Source organism: Canis lupus, chromosome 37 (assembly GCF_048164855.1).
Source record: "Canis lupus baileyi chromosome 37, mCanLup2.hap1, whole genome shotgun sequence".
NCBI lineage: Eukaryota > Metazoa > Chordata > Mammalia > Carnivora > Canidae > Canis > Canis lupus.
This window is the reverse complement of record NC_132874.1, coordinates 20,988,436-21,007,195: the sequence shown is the minus strand read 5'-3', so window position 1 is coordinate 21,007,195 and position 18,760 is coordinate 20,988,436. Positions and strand designations below refer to the sequence as shown.

The 18,760-nt window shown below is 35.3% G+C and overlaps 1 protein-coding gene across 6 annotated transcripts in view; it reads left to right on the top strand.

The window, feature by feature from the left end:
• FARS2 (phenylalanyl-tRNA synthetase 2, mitochondrial) overlaps positions 1–18,760 on the top strand; it is a 499,388-nt gene that overhangs the window by 145,173 nt on the left and 335,455 nt on the right. For all 6 annotated transcript variants that reach the window (XM_072813848.1, XM_072813845.1, XM_072813846.1 and 3 more), the window contains one exon: positions 18,512–18,671. In XM_072813848.1, coding sequence (XP_072669949.1) covers positions 18,512–18,671 — 160 coding nt within the window. The remainder of the gene's footprint in view (positions 1–18,511; positions 18,672–18,760) is intronic.

Here is an 18,760-nt window from a genome sequence, read left to right as displayed (position 1 = left end):
TGCTGTCCCACAGGGCTTTAGACTTCTGCTGTATTACCTCAGGCAAAGACTGACTTAGGAACCTTGAATTAACCGAATTGGTGATGTACTAGCGGCTGATTGGTATACCAGCTGGTCAAAATTTCACATCATGTTGAAGTGACCTCATTATACTTTTGTTTTAATGTTATAATGCATCTGTTTCAGATGTATTTTTCTGAGTTGTCTTGATGCTACTAATGCAGTTTCTTGTTCCAGTACTTCCTTAGCTTGTATAGGCTATTCAGAATGTGAGCCTGATATTTTCCTTCACCATGAGATCAGGCTCGGCGTGACATTCAGGCAGGAAAGGTGGAATTACTTCAGCATTAAGAGGAAGTTAAAAAGGAGTGAACATGTACCCTCGCGCATCCCACGTGCCTAACACATTCTTATTGGATGCCTTTGAGGGACCTTGCCTATATGAGCCCCCAATCGCCTCGGGGGCTACTTGAACTAAGGTTTTATTTTGATTATTTTCTATGCTGTTTCATCTTTCAGAGTGTTATACAGTGAACAACAATATCATAAATCCAGGTCTTTTCTTTCTGGAGGGTTTCTTCTGAACCACTTTTAGGTTTGAGCACTATTTCTTCTGCTTCCTCACCTCTGTGAGGTTCATTTATTTGCTCAGTGCTGAAACACTCCAATTCCACATTTCTATTGCTCTTTTCATTTGGTTCTGTGCTTTCCTTTAGTGAAGAAGGAAAGCACTGAGGTAACCTCCATCAAGCACTGGTGTCATAGTAGGTGCTACAGGAGTGTCCTCCTTGTGCTCGATACTGCCTTTGGAAGTACACGTGGCCTCTGCCACACATTGCCTTCCTGTCGATGAAGCAGAACATTCTGCAATTTCTGTTTGGTTTCAAAGCAGTCTTCCCTAGATAACTGTCTACATTGATGCACTTACACATATTAATGCATTTGAAAGGCAAACCTTAATTATTTTTTGAGAGATTTATTGGACCTCATGCAATAGTAATGATTTAATTAGGATAAATTGTCACTATTTTATATACGGTGCCTAAAGCAGTATCACTGTGTGAAATTGTGGCAGCTCATTCCTGTTCGTGTTTTATATTCAGTTCCTAATCCAGTCCACCTGACTCTATAGATTCTTGCCACATAGAAGACAAAGAGATGATAATATACATATTGTCATGGAAATTACCACAGAAACTGGAAGATGGGTCCGTGAGTCTGATTTTGGTTTGAATTCGGACTCTACCACTTACTTGTTAAGTGGCAAATTACTTAACTTCTCCAAACCTCAGGTTTCTGAGAAATGGGAAAATAAGGATTGTGAGGATTAAATGGAGACATAGAGTAAGTAAGCTAAGCACTTAGTAAGGCAGCAAATAGAGTAAATGATCTAAAACTATTAGCCAGTGGTAGTGCAAGCAGCAGTAGCAGCAGCAGCAGCAAAATTTGTTATAGGGTCATTTCACGGTAATTCAGAGGCATGGTGGGTATTTAGCATTGTTATAAAAGGCAGACTGTATAGATTAAACCAGTGATCAATGGATATCTTTAAATGGCTGAATAGAAAAACTACTGCTTTATCCATCACAGACCAGTCCTGAATAACTCCGTCCTGCTATCATCCAAGTCCTCTTTATACTTGGTCACTTATGATTTTTGCATAGATGTATATTATTCTTCTGACCTTTTTCTTTTTTATTTGCTTTTTAAATGTGTGTTTAAAAATCTGGGCCATTTTGAAAAATCCCTTTGACTGTCTAAATTTTAAATTTAATTGGCTTTTGCAGCCCACTTTTAGTTTTAAGCCTGATTAGAATTAATTTCTCACATTCATTCTTTTCTCCTCTGTGAACTACTTGTCCTGGCTTTTGTAAGCAATTGCAGTAGTGCTGGAATTTGTGTTCTGGGTCATTCGGGTTTATGCAAGGACACTTAAGAAAATGTCAGAGAAATAGAAGGAATCCTAGTAGAAAAACAAATAACATAGCCTGTTGTGTGCAGTTAATGGAAATCAAATTTAATTTCATCATCAGTGGCTGTCTCTCAAACATAAAGCAGAGAGAGAGCCAGCCACTTAAAGTCCCTGGAATCAGGGGTGAGCTGAGTTGGTTTAGTCCCATTGTGGTGACTAATTGGCTCAGTGATCTTAGCTTCTGTGGATCTTACCCTCTCTGAATTTCATTTTCTTACTTGGAGTTGGTTTTGTTGATCTGTAAAGTCTCTTCCAGTTTCACTCATATTTGCTCTAGAAATAATACCTGGTTTGCTCACATGGTTTTATTCTTTTGTGTTGTATTGTGCTGATGGCATTACAAATTATTGCTTTTCTTTCTTTGAGAATTTTCCCAACTTGAATTGTTAGTGTATGTTACAATTATTTTTTTATTTTTAAAGATTTTATTTATTTATTCATGAGTGACACACAGAGAGAGGCAGAGACATAGGCAGAGGGAAACGCAGGCTCCATGCAGGGAGCCTGATGTGGGACTCGATCCTGGGACTCCAGGATCACGCCCTGGGCCGAAGGCAGACGGGCTTAACCACTGAGCCACCCAGGTGTCCCTATTACAATTATTTTTTTATTATACCTCTATATTATATATACTATTAGATGTTAGTGATTTTTAAAAAGATAGTATTAAAATGAATGAATTCTTTTACTTATCATTGTCCTAAGCTCTCTACTATCTCTGAAGTTAGGGGCTTGATATGGGAGTGACATATTTTTCTAGTACGTAATTAAACTAATATATAACTATTAATATATTGTATATCTCCCTAAATCTTAAAAGAATAAATGCTACTTTTGGGGAAACATTGGTGGCTTTTGGGTTTCATATATCAACCATCCCTGCCCTCCCCTAACATTTTTGATAAGTTTTCTGTACCTACATGGACATGCAGTGCTCTGATTGATCTATTAAAACTAGATTGGCCACAATGAATAATTGAAACTTGTAGTGCACAAATGGACTCCCAGAATTATGATATGTTAACTGAAAGCTTGGGCAAGACACAGAGAGATTTATATGCCATGTGTGTCAAGTGTTCATAGCAGGAGTGGGAGGATGTGTAGGTGATGGGGAGGTTTTTATGACAAATGGAAGGGAACAATGAGTGGATCAAGAAAAATACTCTTTAAAAAATGATAATATGCCTTACAGGTATGAGATATGATTAATGTTACCAACAAGAACACCACAGTTGGAGAAGGGCACTCTCTTTTGTGAGATACACACTAGGGCTATCATCTTGGGTAAGACCAGAGAATGATTATGGTGCTTATCTTTCACCTGTTCAATAGTGTATTTGTGTAGCGTGTGTTACGAAAGGAGCGGAAATGATGAGACATCCTTGAGCTTTGTGTTCTGCTATTATGTTGAGAGAATATTTACTTTAGTTTTTATTTCCCTCAGTCTTGACCCATGAAAACCAGGAGAATCACCATATTGAACTAAATTTCTGACCTCAGGCTCTGAATTCCTAACTGATCAAGTATATCATTTTGTCTGCTTGAGTGGAAATTTGAGAGAGGATTCCATTTGTTCCTGGTAATGTAATGACCTTGGTGTAAAAAAGAGTATTTAAGCCCTAGAATGAGGGGACTATAAAGCCAATTTAATACATATATACATAAGGTTACAATAAAACCATATGGATATTATTGTTCACACAGAACCTAAGTATCCAATTAAGAAATATCTAATTGGATGGCTTTTGAGAAATATGCTATTTTCCTTGTTTCTTCTGTAAGTGACATGAAGCAGTGGTCATAGCTTTTACCTCCAAGTGTCACTTTGAAATATCCGTATTGCTAATACATACAAAAGTCAGTTTAAAATTGTTTTTTATACATTCAGTGTCCTTAAATAACAATATTAAAGGATTCTTTCTCATAATGCTCATTAACTTTTTCCATGACACTCATTTTGATATTTGGTGTGGTACAGGAACCGTATTACATCTTCTGAAAAGGGCGGTCTTCATCTGGTACCCTGGTTTTTATGGCTACCACCCAAAGAACATATCATTTGATGTCCTGGCTCTTGTGGCCAGTGGGGCTTGTGTTCATGGGTTTAACAGGACGGTAGCAAAGAAAGAAACAATTCTTAACTGGCTGTCCTCTTACCTACCAGTCTTCCCTTGAAGGAAGTGTATTTGCATATTTTGAAAATTGCTGCTTTACACTTTGGCTTCTAATCAGCCTACATCTAGGTGCTGACTGAGATCCTCCACTTTGGGACAGTAATAGGTCTTGTAGCATCCTCAACTACTGGGAGTGATTAAGTACAAAGAAGGCTACTTGAACAATGATAAAGGTTTGAGAAACCATCAAGAGCTGGGGACAGGGTTGAATGATAAGTTTCACCTTCTATACATGGCCACTCCATCAATAGTGAGAGAGGGAGTTGTTTTATCTAATGCACAGAAGCCAACACAAAGAGTTAAGGAAAATGAAGAAATAGAGGAATATGTTCTAAATAAAAAAAACAAAATACAATCTCAGAAAAAGACCTTAATGAAATAGATAAATGATTTACCTGAGAAAGAGATAAATGATTTACCTAAGAAAGTGTTCAAAATAATGGTCTTATTTATTTTTTTTAAATAATAGTCTTAAATGCTCACAAGGTTAGGAGAATAATGCATAACTAAAGTGAGAATTTCAACAAAGAGAAAATATAAGTACCAAACAAATTGCAAAGCTGAAAAATATAATATAATAACTGCACACAGAAATTCAACAGAGGATTCAACACCAGGCTAGATGAAGCTGAAGAAAGAATTAGTGGACTTGAACACAGGGCAGTAGAATTCATCCATTTGGAGGAGCAAAAAGAAAAAATAACGAGAGTGAAGATAACTTAAGGTATCTGTGGGACACCATCAGGAAGAGTATTTTGTATTATAGGGATCACAGAAGAAGAGATAGAAAGGGGCATATTTAAAGAAATCGTTATTGAAAACCTCCCTAATATGGAAAGGAAATAGACATCCATATCCAGGAAGTGCAGCATGTTCAAAATAAAATGAATACTAAGACATTATAATTAAATTGTTAAAAGTTGAAAGTAAGGACAAAATCTTTTTTAAAAAGAGTTTACAATTTTTAATTTTTTAAAATTTTATCTCTTTTTAAAGATTTTATTAATTTGAGAGAGAGAGCACAAGAAGGTGGAGGGTCAGAGGGAGAAGCAGACAGCCCACTGAGCAGTGCTTATCATGATAAGTGAGCTCTTAATCTCCATCATCTACTTCACTCATCCTCCCATCCCCTTGCTTTCTGGCAACCATTGGTTTGTTCTCTGTGTTTAGGAGCCTTTTTTTGTTTGTTTATCTTTGTTTTATTTCTTTAATTTCACATATGAGTGAATCCTATGGAATCTTAAGAGCAGCAACAACAATAAAAAATCTTATTTATAAGAGAACTTCCACAACCCTCCTATTCCATAAGACTATTAACAAAATTTTTAGCAGAAACTTTGCAAGAATGGCAGGATATATCCAGTGCCGAAAGAAAAACCTGCTCAGTCGAGAATACTATACTCAGCAAAGCTGTCCTTTAGATTCGAAGAAGAGTTTAGTTGACAAGAGCTGAAGGTGTTTATCTAGACTGACTTTAAAATAAATGTTAAAGGAATTTCCTTAAGCTGAATTAAAAAGGTGCTAATTAGTAATAGGCAAGCATAAAAATATATAAATCTCACTGATAATGTTAATTACACAATTAAATTGGAATAACGTAATGTTAGTGGGTTAATCACTTATAACTCTAGTATGAAGGTTAAAAGACAAAAGTAGTAAAAATACAGCAATTTGTTAATGGATACACAACATCAAAAGATGTAAGTTGTGACATTAAAACAAATGAGGGGAATAAAAATGTAGAACTTTATAATGTGTTCAGCATTTTAGTTGTTAACAGCTTAAAACAAATTGTTACAACTCTACTGTATTTTAGGTAAGCCTCTGGGTAACCACACAACAAAAACCTGTAGTAGATACAGAAAAGATAAAGGAATGTAAATATACCGATACAGAAAATCATGAACTCACAAATGAAGAGAACAAGAGAAATAGAAAGGAACAAAGGAATTATAGAACCACTAAAAAAATGGTAATAAGTCCATACCTATCAATAATTATTTTAAATGTAAATGTCAGTCTACCAATCAAAAGACATAGAGTGGCTCAATGAATAAAAGAAAACAAGACTCAACTATATGATGCTTAGAAGAGGCTTAATTCAGGGTTAAGGACACACACAAACCTAAAGTGAAGGAATAGAAAATGGTATTCCATGCATAGAAACCCAACAAAAGCTGGGGTAGCTATACTTACATCAGATAAAATAGACTTTAATAGTACTAGGAGACAAAGAAGGCCATTATATAATGGCAAAGGAGGTTACTCCAACAAGAGGATATAACATTTGTAAATATGCACAACATGGGCACCTAAACATATATAAAGTAAATATTAACACAACTAAGGGAATAAATAGACAGCTATACAATAATAGCAGACTTCTATATCTCACTCTCATTAGTGGGCAGATTATGCAGACAGAAAATCAATAAGGAAATGAAAGACTTAGAACTATACAGTAGTAGATGGACTTTCTAGATATTTACAGAAAATTCCATCCAGTACAGTATACATTCTTCTCTTCTTCATGAACTCCCCCACAATAGGTCATATATATGTTAGGCTACAGAAGAAATCTTAATAAAGAAGACTGAAGTTACATTAAGCATCTTTTCTGGTCACAGTGATATGAAGCTAGAAATCAATAGTCGATGAAAACTGAACAAATCATAAACATGTGGAGATTAAATAACATGCTACTGAACAGTCAGTAAGTCAAAGAAGAAATAAAAACAAATCAAAATATACTTTGAGACAAATGAAAATGGAAAAACAGCATACTAAAGCTTATGAGGTGCATTGAAAGCGGTTTTATAAGGGAAGTTCATAGTGATAAACATCTAAAATTAAGAACTAAAAATTTTCATATAAACAACCTAAGTTTACAATGCAAAGAACTAGAAAAAGAAAAATAAATGAAGCCCAAAGTTAATAGAAGGAAGGAAATAACAAAGATGAGAATGGAAAAAAGTGAAATAGAGGCTGAAAAGTAAGTAGAAAAGACCAATGAACCTAAGAACTGTTTTTTTTTTTTTTTGGAAAGATAAGCAGAATACACATATCTTTAGATTGACTTACCAAGAGAAAAAGTGAAGAGACACAGTATAAATAAAATCAGAAATGAAAGATGAGATGTTACAACTGATACTGCAGAAATACTACTATGAACAATTGGATACCAACAAATTGGATAACTTAGAAGAAGTGGACAAATTCCTAGAAACATGTAATCTACTAACACTGAATTATGAAGGGCTAGAAAATCTGGACAGACTTGGGGTGCCTGGGTGACTCAGTTGGTTAAGTGTCCTGACTCTTCATTTCAGCCCCAGGTCTTGAGCTCAGTGTTCTGAGTTCAAGCCATGTGTTGGGCTCCATGCTCTGCATGGAGCCTACTTAAACGAAAAAAATCTAAGCAGACCAGTAATGAATTAGGAGATTGAAATAGTAATCACAAACCTCCTAGTAAACAACAGCCCACAACCAGACTTCTTCATTGGCTAATTCCTCTAAATATTTAAAGAAGAATTAATACCAATCCTTTTCAAACTTTCCCAAAAAATAGAAGAGGAGAGAGCACTTTTAAAATCATTTTACAAGGTGAGAATTACCCTGATAACCAAAACCAGGAAAAGAAAATACAACGAAAGAAAATTACAGGCATTCTTTAGAGATATTTCAGGTTCAGTTCCAGACCACTACAAAAAAGTGAATGTCACAATGAAGTGATACAAATGAATTTTTTGGATTCTTAGTTCATGTAAAATTTATGTTTGTGCTATACTGTAGTCTGTTAAGTGTGCAATAGCGTTATGTCTAAAAAGCAATGTACATACCCGAAATAAAAATTCTTTATTGCTAAAAATGCTAATCACCATCTGAACTTTCAGTGAGTTGTAATCTTTTCGCCGGTGGAGGGTCTTGTCTCACTGTTGCCGGCTGCTGATGATCAGGGTGGTGGTTGCTGAAAGTTGGAGTAACTGTGGCAATTTCTTAGAGTAAGACAGTGATGAGGTTTGCAGCATCAGTGGACTCTTCTTTCACAATTGATTTCACAATTGATTACCTTAACAACTAAGTTATGTCATTCTAAATCATCCATTATCATCTCAACAGTCTTTATGGCATCTTCACTGGGAATAGGTACCATGTCAGGAAACCACTTTCTTGGGATGCCTGAGTGGCTCAGCAGTTGAGCATCTGCCTTCGGCCCAGGGCGTAATCCTGGAGTCCGGGGATTGAGTCCCACATCAGGCTCCCTGCATGGAACCTGCTTCTCCCTCTGCCTGTGTCTTTGCTGCCCTCTCTCTCTCTCTCTCTCTCTCTCTCTGTGTGTGTCTATCATGAATAAATAAATAAAATCTTAAAAAAAGAAAAAAAAAAAGGAAACCACTTTCTTTGCTCACCCATAAGAAGCAACTCCTCATCAGTTCAAGTTCATGAGATGGCAGCAGTTCAGTCACATCTTGAGGCTTCACTTCTAATTCTAGTTCATTTGCTGTTTCCATCACATAGTACTTCCTCCAGTGAAGGTTCAAACCTTCAATTTGTAAAAAATGCAATTTGTTTGAAGTGCAAGGAATTGAAGCACAAAAAAAATGAGGAATGTCTGTAGTACAATCCATTATCCCTGATGAACATAGATAAAAAAATCTCCAACAATATTAGCAAGCTGAACTCAACAGGACATTAAAAGGTTCATACACCATGACCAAATGGGATTTTTTTTTTCCAGGGTTGCAAGGAGGATTCAACACCTGCAAATCAAACTGAGGCACCATATCACCATAACATGGGATAAAATTCATAAGAACTCAATAGATGTAGAAAAAAAAATTTGACAAAATTCAACATCCATTTATGGTCAAACAAACAAACAAAACTCACAAACTGTGTAGAGAGGGAGTGTCTTCCATGTAATAAAAGGCCATATATAACAAGCCCACTGCTAACATGCTCAATGATGGAAAACTGGAAGCATTTTTTTTTTTTTTTTACCTAAGATTAGGAACTAGACAAGGATGACTCTTCTTGTAATTTTTTTTTAATTTTTATTTATTTATGATAGTCATACAGAGAGAGAGAGAGAGAGGCAGAGACATAGGCAGAGGGAGAAGCAGGCTTCATGCACCAGGAGCCTGACGTGGGATTTGATCCCGGGTCTCCAGGATCACGCCCTGGGCCGAAGGCAGGCACTAAACCTCTGCGCCACCCAGGGATCCCCTCTTCTTGTAATTTTTATTCATTATATTACTGGAAGTCCTAGACAGTAATATTAGACTCAAAAAATAGTATTCAAATTGGAAAGCAAGAAGTAAAACTATTTTATTTGCAGATGACATGATATTAATAAAGACCTTACTAAAAAAAATGATATTAATAAAGACCTTACTAAAAAACTGCTTAACTAATTAATAAATTCAGTTAAGTTGCGGGGTGAGAAATCAATATACAAAAATGTTATATTTCTATACACTAGTAATAAATGATCCAAAAGAGAAATATTAATTTGGATTAATACCCAAAATATATAAAGATCCCATGAGAGTCAATTTAAAGAAAGGCAATTAAAAATGGGAGGAAGAGATGAATACATATTTCCCCAAAGAAGACATAGATATGGCCAACAGATACATCTAAAGATAATCAACATTACTTTTCATCAGGGAAATGCAAAGCCACAATGAGATACTACTTTATGCCTATTACAGTGGTTTCTGTCAGAAAGACAGGAATTAACAAGTGTTGGCAAAGATATGGAAAAAAGGGATTCCTTGTGCACTGTTGGTGGGAATATAAATTAGAATAGTCTCTATGGAAAATAGCATGGAGTTTTCTCTTAAAAATATAACTACCACATGATCCAGCAGTCCCACTTCTTCCAGGCATTAGCCCAAAGGAAGAGAAATCACTATCTTGAAATATATCTGTACCCCCATGTTCATTGCAGCATTATTTACGATAGTCAATATATGGAATCACCATAAGGGTCTATTGATGATGAACGCATAAAAAAGATGTGTATACATACACACACACACGCCCAGCCATAAAAACAAAGGAAATCCTGCTGTTTCCTATAACATATGCAGACCTTGAGGGCATTATGCTTAGTGGAATGTCAGAAAAAGGCAAATAGTGTATGACCTCACTTATATATGAAATCTAAAAAACCTGAACTCCTAGAGAACAGATTGTTGGTTGCCAGAGGCGGGGGGTTAGGAGGTAAGGCAAAATGGGCAAAAGGTGGTCAAAGGTTACCACTTCAATTATAAGATAAATAAGCTCTGGGGATGTTATATACAGCCTGGTGGCAGTAGACCATAATACTGTATAGTATATTTGAAGCTTGATAAGAGAGTAGACCTTAAAATTTCTCATCGTAAGAAAAAACCATTTTGTGAATGTGTGTGATGGTAGATGTTAACCAAAGTTGTTTTGGTAATCATTTCACAATTATACATATTTGAAGTCATAATGTTGTATACCTAAAAGCTGTATGTCCCGTTTTACCTCATTAAATATATAAATATAAAAAGGCTGACCTTCATCTTCTGGAGTGGACACAGAGCAGGGCAGTCACCCTGCGGGCCCCCATTTCATGTGTTTTGGTAGTTACACCAAAGTAATTCCACTCAGCTCCAGTTTCCTTTTCTAGTTGAATAACTTTTTTTTCCTAGTTGAATAACTTGATGTTGTGTTGATCATTTGTTTTAATGCATGATTGTGAGTAAAAGGTTCTTTTCTATTAGCCAGCTAGGTCATGTAATAGAATTTTTACTTTTAGTGGACTATAAAAGGTATCTTTTGGAACCTGGGGCTTTTACATTTCTATCAGTTATTTATTTTGTGAGGAGAACATCTTTTACCTGGATATTCATTTTGATGAAGAGTACCACATTCCTTTTTCCTTTGTACCATTACTGATGAAATGTTCCTTTCCATTTCACCTTAGTGTTCAGCTCTCCACATTTCTTTCTAATTAATGTGTCCTTAGAGTGGTACTCATTTATGGAAAAACAACAGCTTTATTTTCATCTATAGGAATATTAAGTACTATATGCTGATTTTGTGTGTGTGTGTGTGTGTGTGTGTGTGTGTGTGTGTAGTTATTTTGGGGTCAGTGACTGTATTCATGTAATATGGTATAAGTTACTTGTGCTTTTATTTGTGTATTATAAGCCACATGGTGTCGATACGTATAATTTTTAATTTTGATCACTTGGTAAAGATAGCATCTGCTAGATTTCTGCACCATGAAGTAACTATTCTTCCCCTTGCAACTAATACGTTTTTTGTGGAGGGATACTTTGAAGCTATGTAAATATCCTTTTTCTCATTATATTTAGCCCCACTAACTTTAGAGCCAGATGTTCATTTTCTTTATCCATCATTTCTTCTAAAGCTGTTGTGTAGGGATCCCTGGGTGGCACAGCGGTTTGGCGCCTGCCTTTGGCCCAGGGCGCAATCCTGGAGACCCGGAATCGAATCCCACATCGGGCTCCCGGTGCATGGAGCCTGCTTCTCCCTCTGCCTATGTCTCTGCCTCTCTCTCTCTGTGTGACTGTCATAAATAAATAAATAAATAAATTAAAAAAAAAAATAAAGCTGTTGTGTAGAATTTTATTTTTAGGAAGGCTTTTACCTTCTCCCATATATTTATTCAATTAATTATATCAGCATGACTTTGTAGGTAATTATTTTATCGGTTATATATCGCCTTACTGGAATTATTTATTTCACTTTTCAGCTAACCCCTCCCCCCTCCCCCCCCCCCCCCGTTGGCCAGTGGGAGCCCCTTCCACTAGTCTCCTGTTTCTTTTGACACGTTTTCATCATTTTTGAGTCCCACGTCGTATCTTGGGTTCATGGTGTGCTTCCTTCGTCCCAACCCTGGAATCAATTCATTTTTTTAAGGGGCCCTGCTTTTTTATTGAAAAATGGTATTTAGAATCCCAGGCTTGAGTGTAATATTGCTATTGGGATGTCATTGCTTCTCATTCCCCTCAATGGACAGAAAATATATGTACATGTACTTTTATTTGTTTTAATCAATGTATATGTAGAAAATATGAATTTATATGGATACTTCCGTTTCATGATGACATGAGTCTTTCTAGCTCTCCTCATGTTTTTGTTTTTGGACTGTGAGTGAATAACCTGGTTCTCCTTACTCAGTTTTAGAATGAACATTGAGTAGTTTCAGAAATGTTGACATATACTTTTGTGGAAAAAAATTACATGCTGGTATATATTTGCTGTTATTTTCTGTTAAGAAAATAGTTAGAATATCACTTTTCAAATTTACTTTGGTTAATTTTTTCCTACCCTCTTCAGTGTGTGTCAGCGTCATTTATTAAGAATAGAAGCAGCTCTATTCTTACTCATGGTATTCTGCTTTAAGTTCTCGCCATATCTGGGTGAGTTCTGATTATTTGTAATTTTTTTAGTAGGTAAAACATTCCTGTGATTCTAAAAGTCAGAAGTATACAAAAAAGTTTACTTCAAAAAGTTACTCCTGTCTCATCCTCACTCCCAACACCTCCTTCTTTTTACTCCATTCCCTTTCACTGATTCTTTTCAGTCTTCAATCTGTTACCACCCGATTTCCTTTACAAAATCAACCTCTTTAGGTTCATCTTTTTGATGTTATTTGTTCATTTTATTTTATACAAATGTACAGATCTGTGTATGTTTTAGTATTTTCTTTTTTTTTTTTTACATGAAAGAAGTATAATTGGTTTTTTAAAAGATTTTTTAAATGTATTTTGGAGTGAGAAGGGGAGAGAAAGATAGACAGTGATTGCACAGAGGGATAGTAAAAGGGAGCAGCAGGCTTCCCACTAAACAGGGAGCCCAATGGGGCCTCAATCCTAGGACCCCCAGTTCATGACCTGAGCCTAAGGGAGACACTTAACTGACTGAGCCACCCAGGTGCTCTTATAATTGATAAATGATATATGCTTTTTTTGCACTTTGCTTTTCTCACTTAGCAATGTACCTTGAGAATCAGTTCAGAGAGATTTTCGTTCTCTCTCCTATCTCTAAAATACTCCAATGATGGATAGATCATATATTAACTTATCTCTTCTGTATGGACATTTTTTTTGTTTGTTTGTTTCCCATATGTTGTAGTTACAAACAATGCTACAATGAAAACCTTGAATATAGGTATTAGTTCTGGAGGTTTATCTTCAGGGTAAATAGAAGTGGGAGGATTGAGTAAGGAGGTGAATGCATATGTAATTTTGTTAGCTATTGCCAGATTTGCCTTCAAAAGAGTTCTACCAATTTCTGTGTTTTTGTCAACAATCTCTGTATGAGTTTTCACAGGTCCCACCAGAAGAGTGTGTTTTGAGTTTTAATTTTTCTAATGTCATACTGTTTTAATTTGCATTTCTCTTCTGAATATCTTTCACGTGTTAAGAGTCATTATCTTTTTTTTTTGGTGAATTATATGTTCATATATGTTTCCCTTTTTTCTTTTTCTTTTTTTTTTTTTAATTTTTATTTATTTATGATAGTCACAGAGAGAGAGAGAGAGAGAGAGAGAGAGGCAGAGACATAGGCAGAGGGAGAAGCAGGCTCCATGCACCAGGAGCCCGATGTGGGATTCGATCCCGGGTCTCCAGGATCGCGCCCTGGGCCAAAGGCAGGCGCCAAACCGCTGCGCCACCTAGGGATCCCGTTTCCCTTTTTTCTTGATGTTTTGTCAACTCTTAAAAGTTCCTTATATATTTGGATAATTGTCACTTTGTCCTGTTGTTTCCTGAAAAACTTTTTCCTTTTTCCTTTTCAATTTCCATGTAGAAGGGCGTGTATATTTTCTTTTTTTCTGTTAATGACTTTCAGTTTGTAGTATTGGGGTAGAAATGTAACTTATTATTTCTTATTATGAGACGCACTTTTTTCTTCTTTATGGAACATACTTATATTTTTTATTAAAAACTGATATATGATCAATTTTTGTTCATGTTTTCTGGCTCCTTGAGATGAAAATGTATTTTATACTGTCAAGTAGTAAGATATTTATATTATTTCCTTTATTAGTTATGTTGTTTAGGCCTTCTGTCTTCTTAGTTAATTTTGTGTACTTGATTTTATCCTAAGAATGTATTAAATTCTCCCAGTATTAGTGTTTTAAAGTGTGTCTTTTGCATCTCCTATGGATTTTTCAAAATAAGTGTGATTACTGTGTTATTTGATTTATAAATATTGATAAGCCCTGCATATTATTATGATTTGAAAATTTTAGAATTAATGTCTTGTTTTTCATGTTTAGTGTTGTTATTGTTTTTGTTTTTTGCTTGAATTTTACCTTTTCTGATTTCATGATTGCTGTGCTTGATGTTTCGTTACTATTTGCTTGTTATACTCTGTTTCTTACTTTTAACATTGTCTTAGATGTGTTTCTTATAAACAACATATAGTTAGGTCCTGCTTTGTTATCAAATTTAATGTTTTTGTTCTTTTTTTTTCCTTTTAAGAGGTGAATCAAGTCCATTCACACATAGTGATATGCCTGATATGTTTGGTCTCAACTCCGTCATAATATTGTGTAATTATGAATTACTTTATATTCAGCATATTTCTTTCTCCACCAAATATATTTTATTTTGGTTTTTTGCCTTTGAATTAATTTTTTTTGCCTTTTAGAAAGGTTCATATTTTTGTTTTAATGGTAACTGTTCTATTTACATCATTTTAAATACTCTCATTTCACCATTTTCTTATTTAACCTACTAGTTTGTTTTAAAGGTGTTTTTTAACTATTACCTGTCATGTATACAGTAACCAATTTGTATTTTTCTTTTTTTTTAATATTTTTTTATTTTTTATTTTTATTTATTTATGATAGTCACAGAGAGAGAGAGAGAGAGAGAGAGAGGCAGAGACACAGGCAGAGGGAGAAGTAGGCTCTATGCACCGGGAGCCCGATGTGGGATTCGATCCTGGGTCTCCAGGATCGTGCCCTGGGCCAAAGGTAGGTGCCAAACCGCTGCGCCACCCAGGGATCCCCAATTTGTATTTTTCATTTGCCACTTCTACTCCCTCTCCTTCCGTTTCTTATTTTATTATTTCTACTTTGTTTTAGTCTCAGATCTATAATTTTATGTGTTAATGTGTTATTCATTATTAATGTGGTAGGTTTTTGGTGAATATTTCTCAGTTACCTTTTGCTTGAATAAAGTTTATGCTTTAGTGAATTCTTTAAAAAGAGCTCATTAAGGGATGCCTCAGTGGCTCAGCGGTTGGACGTCTGCCTTTGGCTCAGGGTGTGATCCCAGGTCCAGGAATCAAGTGTCACATTGGGTTCCCTGCAGGGAGCCTGCTTCTCCCTCTGTCTATGTCTCTGTCTCTGTGTCCTCATGAATAAATAAGTAAAATCTTGGAAAAAAAAACACCAGCTCATTAATATGAAATTTCCCGTGTTGTTGTATGTTTAGAGCTTTTTCTGTAGACCTGATGTGCAAAAGCCAGTGTTGCTGGGTATAAAATTCTTGGTACATAACTTTTTCTTTCTTTTTAAAAATTTTTTTTAATTGTTATTGGATTGTTTGAAAATGTGACTCCCCTGCTGCCCTGCTGCATGTTATTTCAAAGAGTCTGATGCTAGTCTAATTGCTTTGCCCTTCAAAGTTATTTGATCATTTTGCTTGGAGGCCTAGGGTATTTTTTTCCTCTTCATCTTTGAAGTCTGATAGTGTTTATCAGAATATGTCTTGTGTTTTGTCCTCCCAAGCTACATTTTCTCAAGTACTCATTTTATCTGGTGCCCATTAGTTCTGGTCTCATGGTGTTCTCTCCTCTTATAGGGATTTCCAATTATATACATGTTATTCCTTCTTTGCATGACTTCCATTTCCACCACTTTCTCTCAGATTCTTCTTTCTTCACCTTGTTGTTCTTGTCTTGCTTTCTTCCTACTTTTCTTTAATGTTCCTAATTAAATCTTTCCTGAGGCTCTTCTCTACCATGTACTTCGTGATTTAGACTTCTATTTCAAGAAAATTTTGTTGTCTTTCCTTTCTGAGTTTAATCAATTTTATTTTCATTTCTTCCTGTTTTTCATACATTTTTGTTCTTAATTTTTGAGTTTCTGACTCAAGCAGTTATTCATAACCCCAAATGCTTTTTAGTGTATTTAATTTGGTTTTGAAGTATTATGTTACCTTCTTCTGCTGCTGCCTCTTGACTTTCTTTTTGAGGAAAAGGGGAAAATAGAGTTTCATCAGTTAAGCTGTACTGAGTGTTTCTGGTATTTTCTATGTAGCTTTATTTCATCTTCTTCTGTTACTTTTTGTGGGTGTTTGGTTTGGAAGAAATTGTAGTTGCCTGGTGCCCTCTTCTGTTAGTGCAGCAAAGTACAGAGCCTCCAGTGGAATTTTTTGTTTTATTTTGTATTGTTTTGTTTTTTGGATGAGATGGGAAGGAAATGATTTTATAAACCCTCTAAGTTTTTAGGTTTGCTTTATTTTTATGCAACCCCATTCAGTTGCTAAAGGATGTCTTTCATTATTTTCATCTTTTTCTTTTCCATTGTGACCATGCATTTTGAGGATTGTCACATTTAATTGGTCATGCTGTCCCTTCATTGTGATCTTTAGTCACATATCTTAGAATACTTGTAGGATTGTCACACTTACAGTCACTTACTCTTTTTAGTGGTATTTTAGATCAACCTTAATCCTTCACCAATTCCCCTTTTTTCTCTTACCCTCAAATTTTCTCTGCTTGTGCTTGCTTACTTCAAAGGTAAAAAGTGGGATGGAATTTAATAGTTCCTTTTCTCTGGGAATTATTTAACTTGCATGCCTTCCTTCTTTCCTCCTTTGCTTCCTTGCTCCCTCTCTTCATCCCTTCCTTCTTTTTTACATATAATCATTTTGAAATTTGGACATTGTCCTTTTCCCGTGTTATTTAACAATTTTATTTACTCTTTTTGTTGTTCTCATTTTAGAATAGTTGTTGAAGAACAGACTTTGGCAGCTGCATTGTCTTCACTCTAATAGGACTAGTTTGAGTTATAGGATAGTAGAATCTTTTTTTGAGATTTTCTTTTGATTTTACTAGACACTTAGAGAAGCTACCAGTCTCCGATTGCTTTAGTTTAGTTTCACAGCCTGAGATTCTCTCTCTTGCCCAAATAATGTGACTCCTAACTGCAAGTCTGTACAAGAATATTGTATTCATCCTTATCATGGGGGTAAGTCCTTTAGGGCTGTTTATTGGATTATGCAATTTGGTCAGACACTGTGGGGTTTCACTTGACCGTGACTTGCTGTGGTAAGCTGTCATAACCAATGTTCAGCTTTTCAGTAGATACATTGCATATGCAGATATTCTCAGTGTTTCTCTCTGGCTTATGTGATGCTTTTTCCCCTGGTTTTGTGCTTTCCTGTAGAGTTTTAATTCCTCTCTATTGTATTACTTCTGTGCTTTTAGGAATTTTTGTATATTTTAATAGATTTATGAGGAGGCTTGGTTCTAATTATTCTGCTCAATATTACTAGAAATAGCAGTTGACTTATTTTTTTTTTGTTAAAACATTAAATTTTTTTTTATTCTTGGGATATTAGGTGTTAAGAACAATAGATTCATTTGCTCAGTTCTCCATCTTGAGTCCTCTCCTAGCAGGTGAAGATTTACTTTGTTGTTAAAGATGGGTACACTTTATTATTTAAAGGAAGGAAGTGAGGGAACCAGCTTATGACTAATAAGAGATGTGATTAATAATGATGATAATTAAAATATATCTAGTCATTGCAGTATGCTATGCTTTTCATATGTTATTTAATTATCACAGTCTCTTAATTTAGTGTTATTATTTCTACTATACAAATCATTACCTGAAATTTATTTACCATAACACATAGCCTTGTGTTCACCTATATTTCATTTTCTTTCCTAAGTTTTAGAGATAACAGGGTTAAGCAAAGTTCAGCATGCTTTCTGCCTTCGTGTGCTTTACAGAATTTATTTCTTGGAATATACTTTCTTACTTTGTCTCAGGTCACACTGTAAGGACACTGTAGGATGTTCAAGAATACATTTTAGAGTCCGAAAACTTGATTCACTGGCATTTACACTAGCATTGAGGGTAATGTCTTTTTTGAGGAAATGACTGTAAGTTAAGCCAAAGTAAAATGAAGAGATGAGAAAAGATCAGGACAGTATCTTTTAATTCCCTAGAGACTCTCAATTACATGTAGCATAGTGCTTTGTTCAAAGTCCGTACTAAATGAGTGTTAATTTCAGTATGGTCATTGACTTAATGGATTTATTCCCACATAATGTTTTTTCATGTAGGCTGTCCAGGATACTATTTTTATTTATGCATATTATTCCTCTTGGTTTACAGTTATTTGCTGGCATAAAGGATGGAGAGAGCCTACAGCTCTTTGAACAGAGTTCTCGCTCGGCTTACAAACAAGAGACACATACCATGGAGGCCACTAAGCTCATCGAGTTTGATCTTAAGCAAACACTTATCAGGCTTGTGACACATATTTTTGGAGATGGTAGGTACTTAAATGCTTTTGTCTTTCATTGGGGGCTTAAATGCTTAACAAATACCACCTTTCTGAAATCATTGAAGCTAATTGTATGT